We start from the raw sequence: 8,682 nt of genomic DNA on the forward strand, positions 1-8,682 counted from the left end.
ATCCTTTGACAAATCTTTTGCTTTCCCCATGACTCAGAATACAGAAACATGAGTGCAACACTGTATTAAAGATGCAAGGGTCTGTCAGGAGTCCAGAAACTCATTGACCTTTTATACACACACACTAATTACCAGCAAACAGATCAAGGTGAAGATGGTTACCTTTAATTGCCATTCACAACTGTTTGTGCCAACTCGTGTCATGTTATCAGGCCGAAATCACCAGGGTATGTGAACTATAGCCAAAAAAAATATAAAATCTGCCAGGGTATGTAAACTTATGAGCACAACTGTATATTGGGAAGAAAAGGGGGAAGTAAGCGGGGTGGAAGGTTGTCCAGAGGGCTACTCCTCATCTGAGGAGTCCCTGTCGATATTGTAGGCCATAAAGAAAACATCAGGTCGAGGTGGGACGAGGGCATGGCCTGGTTTCACAATCTCAAAGCCCAGGAAACTGAAGGTACGCACCAGTTTAGCTGAAAGAATAAGGTGGGGACATCAGATAAATATGCAGTACAAATCACAACACAGGAGCCAAAATAATTATTAAAGCTATCTGAGTGTTCTGAGTGAACAAGGTATGTCAGGAAACACGTGGCTGTTGGCACATACCACGATCATCTCGGTTTTTGTAAAAGCAGACAAACACGCTAACGACTTTCAGATGTTCTTCAGCAAACTCCAAGAGAGCCGCAAAACTGGAGGGAGAACAGAGGGCAGCTTGTTAGAAAATGGAGAACAAATTTAACATTATATTAAATCTCAGACTTATCTTGGAGACAATTTGATGCATTTTTTCTTATTGTGTTACTGCTTTTGGTTTCCTTCCACCTGGATTAAAGTGAGCCAACCTGATAGTCAGATTAACAGGGATGAAAGCCTGAAGGTCTACAGGCTGCCAGAGTCCAACAACCTTTTACATTTCATAATAAAACTGAGATTTACATTGTTTACTCTCCTGTAACATGGCTGAAGTGTGCCACTGTCTTGCTAAAAATGCTCCACCCTCACCTCTCCTTGCTGCCTTCAGGAAGAGGGTCAAGAGGTATCTCCACGTAAAGAGCACTGCTGCTTAGGATGGCATCCCACTGTATAGTCTTGCTAATGGTGGGACAACTTTGGAAGTGGAGTATCCCAGGGCGACCATTCCCTGCTGGTTCCTCCGTTACAGTCAACTTTCGGTCCTGGAAACACAAATACATATAATCTATTGGAAAACAGCAGTGGCTAATGTGGTAGATATTGTGAATAGACTGCTTGTTTCTCTCTAGTGTCCAGTTACAATTTAACTTGGATGGAAATGTGGCCCAAGCAATTATATGCACATGTGATCATTGCAACTTAACAGCTGAAATCTCAAAGAAAATTTTAATTTGTCTTATGTTTCACTGCACAGCATAAATGACTGAATCCAATGAAACCCAGATGTACCTTCCAAAACTGTGCACAAACACAATCACATGATAGGAAACGGTTGCAGCGAGAAAGGAGGAGCTCGACACAGTCCGTTCTCCAAAAACAACAGCTACTATGTCTGTATCATAGTTTCTCCAACTACATTTCAGCCCTGTTTGTGCTTCCAGACTTACTGAGTAGAGCGGCTGAGCTGAAGGAGTGTGATCCCGTGTGCCATTCCCTCGCCCACCTGGGATCTTCAGGGGTGGGAGAGGGGCATCAGGAGCACCACAGAGGCCCCGGGCCGCGGGTACTACTACAGTGCAGGGACAGGCTGAAGGTGGGGGAACAAAGAGAAAAGAAAAAGAATCACAATCCACAATGCTCTTAAGAACTTTTTGGTAATTCAAAACATGCCTTGTGTTTCTATACACGTAACATTTTTAGACAACTCCTTGACACCCCATGCTCCTGCATCTCATTTCTGCAAACAAAACTGTCATTTCTTTCTACGTGGCTTCATAAGAATCAAAGTGTTAGATTACACAATACTGCTTGACAAATAACGTTTTCCAATCCATAAACTATAACAAATGCTACAACTACTACCACCTATATGCTCAGTCCACAGGCATGTGTCACACCAGCAGGCCTGGATGATCTTTCAAACAATGGTGCTTTGCTCAGCTCTAGTTCACATTTAATAATACAATTCTCAATTTTCACAGCAGTTACTTAAGGATCAGGGTATCTTTCTTGCATGTAGACTTAAACCATAGCAAGTGTAGCTTTGTTAAAAATAGCTGTGTAACAAATCAACACGTTCCCATGACTCTTATGTCAATAGCATAGCCTGGTTAACCCTTCACGTAATTATGTTTATGAAGACCTGTAAACTCATTCGTCACCCAGATCCATCCATTTCTTCTGTGTGTGTGTGTATATATATATAGGGCCTTAAAATTATACTGATTGTCTCTCCCAGCAATGATAAAGATTTTGTTATTCACAAGCACAGCTACGTCCCCCTCACTGTGTAGTGACGTACTGCCGTCACTATCAAATACTTGTCAACCAACCTGACTCCGACGTCATCTCGCGAGATCACCGTAAGTAACGAACATGTAACCTTAGCCACTTCACTGGCTGACTTTTAGCCCATTAACACAGATATCTCAAGTAATGATGTGAGCTACAATTAAGTTATTATATACATCCTCTTATGTGGCGAAATGATTTGAATTTCACAGACAATGTTTACGAAGAGTCGTTACAATGTCTGTCTTTTTTTTTTTTAAGCAAGGAAGTCTGTCCGGTAATTGAATAGACTGTGATGTGGAGAAATAACGTTACGTGTATATTGTCAGTTTAAATTTTCCAGTACTTTACACAGTAAATTTATCTAGCTGGCTATAACAAGTAAGTAACATTAAAGACTGCTCAACATCGACGTAACATAAGTTCGACGACGTTCTTATTTAGCTGTAGTTTATGTTGCTCAGGTTGTTTGTCAGACCAGCAAGTGAATGTCTATAATTTTGACATTTTCATAAAAGATAACGTTAAAACGACGATTGCCTCGAAACGTAACACTTAGTACAAAGTAGTAGCTACATATAAACTGTAATATATCGTATGACGCGTTTTACTTCCGCTTCTCTGTTGCTGCTAGCTATGTTAGCTTAGCTGCCCCTCCCCCACATCACTGTTAGCAATTAGCATTAACTAAAATGAGGCATTTTTCGTTTACTTACTTCCCAATCATGTTACAAATGCCACTACTTAAATCCGCCATGGTAGTAAAAGACTGCTGTTTTCCTTCTTTCTCGCGAGCAAAGCAATGACTGTTTAGGATCCGCTGGAGGTTGGATTTTACCATCCGGCCTCGGGTAGAGACACGACGTGCTGATTGCTCTCTACTATACTCGGCTGGCTAGTGATCGGTCGGAGAATTGAGCTTGGAGAAAAGGGAAGTTGTCAAGGTACCTACAACGACAGCTTCAGACTTTCTCTGTGATTTCAAAATAAAGGTTGAATGCATTTAAAAGTACTTCGAAATATATGATGTATATTTATACGACTACAGACATCACAATATGGATTGGCTCTCGGGATTAAACTTTGTTCTGTTTGATTTATTCTGTAATTTTTATTTCCTAACATATAAATGGGGTTTTTAGATTCCTTTCAACATGATCATGGATATAGAAAATACAAAGTCCCTTTTTGGGATAAAAGTAGTTCAATGTAAACATGCTGGATTAAAGAAATGCTGGAATTAGCCTATAAAATATATGCAGTGTTTTACTTTTTCTTCATAGAATGTAAGATCAATTTCTACTACTTACAAATTATGACAACATCACAGGTGGTTTATACTCTATTACCTGTTAGAAGTAGCAACTCGTTTGTTTTTTCCCAAGATTTCAGTTGTACTTCATTTAACTTGCTCTTCTGATGAGATGCATTTGAAAGCCATAAAAATCAGGTAGTTTAATTAATTGGGGGGGGGTTACTTACAACATTTCACGGTCAGTTCTACCTGACTCTGCATACAATCTCTCTCTTACATTTGTGGCACTTGGGTGTACAGCTTTAATAGTCAGTACTTTGTTCCACCAACCAAAAATAACAAATAATATAACCCAAAAGTAATTCCTGGCTAGGTTCAAAACATATGAGCTTCAGTTTAATTTTGTTTTAATATGGATAAAGTGCGCAAGTTCCTTCATTTTTCTAAGTTCAAAAATGGACTTTTACATTCAAAGCGGAAGTCAAGGTTACAGCTACGCCTAAAATGAGTTTTACATCTAAATTAACACTCTTGCTAACAAAGCTAACGCTAACCAGAAACGCTAAAGATGCTAGTTAAGGATAAGCCTTTAAGTGCACCTCAGAAAATTGGCCTGACCTTGACCTGTCACTAAATGTCACTAAAATCGTTAGGTAATATTTCAAGTATCGCCACTACAGGATGGCCATTGTCTTTATACTACAATTAATTCTAATGTCATAACTACGCATCTTTCCCGATTATTCCCTTTAGCAAGTCAGCCGAGCAAACAAATAGCTTATGGGATAGGTTAGTAGCCGTTTGGCTAGCAGCTATGTGTTTACATGCGGGCGTAATGGAAAAGTACAAGGGACAGAGAAAAATTAAGAACAAAGACACTTGAGATACATGATTTCCTAATGTCTGAACTCCCACCGTCACCAGGTTTCATCATATTTTGACACTTTGCCAATAATGAAAAGCAGTTAATTTAATTAGGTAGTTTGTTTATTTGGCCATGTGCAGTGGTAGAAAGTAGGTAACCCGCCTAATTACAGTACATAAGTACAATATTTATTCTACAACTTTTAGTTATTTGAACTTTACCTATTTCCATTTTAATGCTAATTATTCTCTACTACTGTTCAACTCTACTCCACTACATTTGTTTGACAGCTATAGTTACTTTGCATATGATCAGACTATAAGATAGGTCTAAAAATTTAACTGTGAAGCAGTTTAATAAGCTACATCATTAGAGCTTGCACGCTATTGCAGTAATAATGTAAATATAGTAATATATAGGCCTATAATCATATTCCATAATTTATAGACCATAATTTTTTTATCATTTTTCATTCTGATGCTGATATTTATGGAGGATACATTTAATAAAGTAATATTTTGAAGGTAGGACTTTTACTTATATGGAGTATTCATAGTGTGATGACAATACTTTTACTTAGGGCTACTTCCTGCTCTGCAGTTAAACTGTCAGCATCACATGTCGGATTAATACCTTCATTGTTCAGTATGCCATTATTCTGTAAACTTTACTTAAGTATTGTACCAGATCATATAACTTTGAGTTACCAAAGTACCATTACAGAGATAAAAGATCAAACAGTTTTAACCACTGGTGGCTATATACCCACACACAGAAGCAAACCGGTGACAGTTTTTTTTTTCCAACATGATATCTTCCTGATAGGTGGCATGTTGAAAAAAGGCTGAGGCAGTTGTCAGGTCTAGGATGATCTAGAGTCCTAGGGCGTCTCTCCCTCCTCTCCTCAGGTCTGCGTCTGGCAGAGCAGCTGAGCCGCAGAGAGGATGAAGCTAAGATACGCCATGGTCTGGGCCTGTCTCTGTGGGCCAGCGGAAACCTGTAGGAGGCGCGGCACCAGGTGTGTGTGTTCACTCACAGCTGCATTTCTGAACTTGTGCTTGTTTCAGAACCCATGTGAAGACAGGATCAGGTGTTTATTGCTGTAGGGATGTTTTGGATGTTTTTAAATAAGGCACCAACTGTGTTTTGTCTTTACGTCTTGTTAGGTAATTTTTTAGTCAGATAGACATTGGTTAGATATTTGTTGTTTTAGGAATGTTTAGTGGAGCCAGGCTGTCTAGCTCAGGCTGTTAAATGCTTAGTCATTCTCATGAGTTTCTTGCAGGGTGCATATGGCCAAGGACAACTAGATAGAAAAAGTTTGCAGGCAGGAGGATATTGTTATTATTATGATATGTGTAACCGTAATTGTAATCATAATATTTTCTTATGTGTAATGTCATGACATGTCACTAGATGTCATGTCAGAATGTTCTTAGATACACACCACATAATCAACATTCACACACATTGATTTTCTTCATGTTTTGACTATTGTTATGGTCAGCTGCAAAGCTGGCATATCAGGTGACGTCACGGTTTGACGTTCCTGTGTAGTATGGGCTAGCCCAACCAAGTGATAATATTGTATAGGCATTATGGTTCAGGATCTTTCATACTTGATTCTGCCTGCGTGCAGGATTGGAGGTGGAAGAGATCTGGACGTGTAATGTTAATTTTACCTGTGATTCTTTGAATAAACCAGCACGGTTATTTTTTATATATCCAAGTGGTCCGTTTCGTCTCTGTGAGTTCCTGGTTAAAAGAAGAAGGAAGAAGCTTACAACAAAAATAGCTTTTAGTCTACATAAGAAACATCTTGTGTTTCCCAGATGTGCCTCAGTAGGGGATGATGGCCTCATTTTGGTGTGGAATATTGAGGTAATATGTTGCTAATTCGTTACTTCTACGCTTTGTGAATTTCACAAAACATGCTGGCACTAATATCTTTTTATGTTTTTTTTTCTGTGCCTGTTAGACCGGTGAGAGGCTGTAGGAGCTGAGGGGCCATTCCCAGCAAATAACAGCCATAACCACCTTCACCTGTAACAATGGCGTCACTTTGCTTATCACAGCTTCATCTGACAGAAGTCTCAGCGTATCCTTGTATCAAATGAGTCCTACATTTACACCCACACACTAAAATCTGGTTTGTGATTCTGTGATTCTTCTTAACCTCATTTATCAGTTGTGGGACCCTGATATTGGCAACAGGGTTCAGACCATTTCAGATCTTCAGTTTTCTGTAAAGGTAATTGCCCAAATGGGATTTCTTTCCCCCATATATACAACTGTAAATAAAAACAATGTAAATTAAAAACTAGTCAAAAGTTAGAATAGGCTTACCTAAACCAAAATGTTAATTTGAGCATTAGGTATTTTGTCTTTGTACTGTTACCAAATTAATATAGGGTAAACATTTCATTTTGTGTTTATTTGCACAGTCTCCCAGCTCTTTTGGAATTGAGGTCTTACACATGCATCATAGAAATACTTTTTTTTATCTTCAGCGATCAAAAACTGAAAGTAGTTTGGCAGGAAACAGTTTCTTTATAGTAACTATAGCTGCAGAATGACTACATCAGAGCCTCATACATTTTAACAGAGGACATCTACAGTATGTCTTGGTCCTTCACATGAAATGTTCTTAGATATTAGTCATGTCATGCAACTCTGGGCAATTATGTTTGTGTTGGAAAGAAATGTAATACTAGTTAAAGTTTGACACCAACGGTTGTTGCGCCAGGTTTAATTTAAGATAAAAATGGTTAATTGCCTCCTCTTGGTCATAGACTAGGCTTAATTGAAGCATCTATAATTATATTTCATTTCTTTCCTCAGTGGTGTTTTGTGTGCATGTCAGATTAAAAAATAGCTCCTACTTTTCGCGTGCTAAGCTGACTGTGTGTGTCTGTTGTGAGGCGTGTTCTTTTTATACTGAAAAGAGAAGACTAATAAGAGGATATATATTTCACAGTGTGAAATTTATTATGCATTAACGTATCAAAATTAGCATGTGCACATTGATCTTCACTGTTTAGGATAAACAGAAAAGACTGTCCTCAACTTGTCGGTATACAATATTTGTATGAAAAGGTGCCACTATCTGATTGGTCAAAAACTGTTGGGAAGAAGCTGTGGTTTAGACTTAACTCTCCCGTCATTGGTCCCTCAGTCCTCGTCCGGTCTCGTTCTTGGCACGACCTTGTCCTGAAACAGACACTTTGCACAACCCACAATGCTTCTTGTTATCTCGGCAACCCTGAGACTGCACCTGGACTTGTTTTCTTCTAGACCAACATCTGACCATAACCTTGGTGTAAATCTTAGTATCTTATCAAACCCCAACTCCCCTGGCTTCAAGGCTCAGAGGGAATAATGAGCTCTTTTAGAAAAGGCAACAAATGTAATGAAAGCCGGTGGGATGATTAGACCTTGGAAAACCACTCAGTCCACCAGACTTTTAATCACAAGAGCCTGCAATATCACACAAGTTTTCAGTGTCTCCTACAGAAACTTATTTTCCCTTTATTTTAGTGAACATATAAGTGGGTGAAAAGTAATTACATAAACATATCTGTGACATGTAGGTATGTATACTTATGTCTCCTATAAAATGAAACCATTCATAAGTGTGTAAAATAAAAATCACCCTAACACTGTGTTTGCTGGTGCTGGAGTGGCTGTGTGTGGGGAGGAACTGTGCATGTGGAGCAGACAGTGTCACAGACAGAACCACAGCGACAATGGAAAGGAGAAGCAAAAGGAAAAATATGATCTGGCTTGTTGACTGTTGCATCCTAGACGCTGCTTTTTGCACACAGACTGATGAAAGTTGTTGTGTTCGGATGTTTTGTAGGACTAACCGCTTTGATAGAGCTGCCCAAGAACTGCATGGCAGCTGCTATGGATAAAGAGATGGGTAATGGAGCAAGTTTATCACCTTTTGATGAGAATGTTCCATATTAAGTGTCTGTGTCATACACACATAGAAGAAAGTGACATGGGTTAACAGAATCTTTACTTCTTCCTCTTTGCAGTGATCTGCCAGCTGACAGTGTCTCCTGATTCCTCTGTGGCACTGGATGAAATCCGTTGTCTGTCTGACCACCAGGACCAGGTTCGAGCT

At 39.1% G+C, this 8,682-nt stretch overlaps 1 protein-coding gene and 1 pseudogene across 1 annotated transcript; one reads left to right on the plus strand and one right to left on the minus strand.

Moving 5' to 3' along the window:
* Positions 1–273: 273 nt before the first annotated feature.
* oaz1b (ornithine decarboxylase antizyme 1b) lies at positions 274–3,349 on the minus strand. Its single transcript, XM_020618587.1, is given in 6 exon segments — positions 274–476; positions 613–698; positions 1,012–1,184; positions 1,590–1,676; positions 1,678–1,729; positions 3,150–3,349. Coding segments are annotated over 6 exon segments (654 nt in total). The 5' UTR covers positions 3,275–3,349; the 3' UTR covers positions 274–345.
* Positions 3,290–8,682, plus strand: part of LOC109970807 (WD repeat-containing protein 41-like) — a 7,057-nt pseudogene continuing 1,664 nt past the window's right edge.

This window comes from Monopterus albus, unplaced genomic scaffold, assembly GCF_001952655.1.
Source record: "Monopterus albus unplaced genomic scaffold, M_albus_1.0 scaffold208.1, whole genome shotgun sequence".
Classification (NCBI taxonomy): Eukaryota; Metazoa; Chordata; class Actinopteri; order Synbranchiformes; family Synbranchidae; genus Monopterus; species Monopterus albus.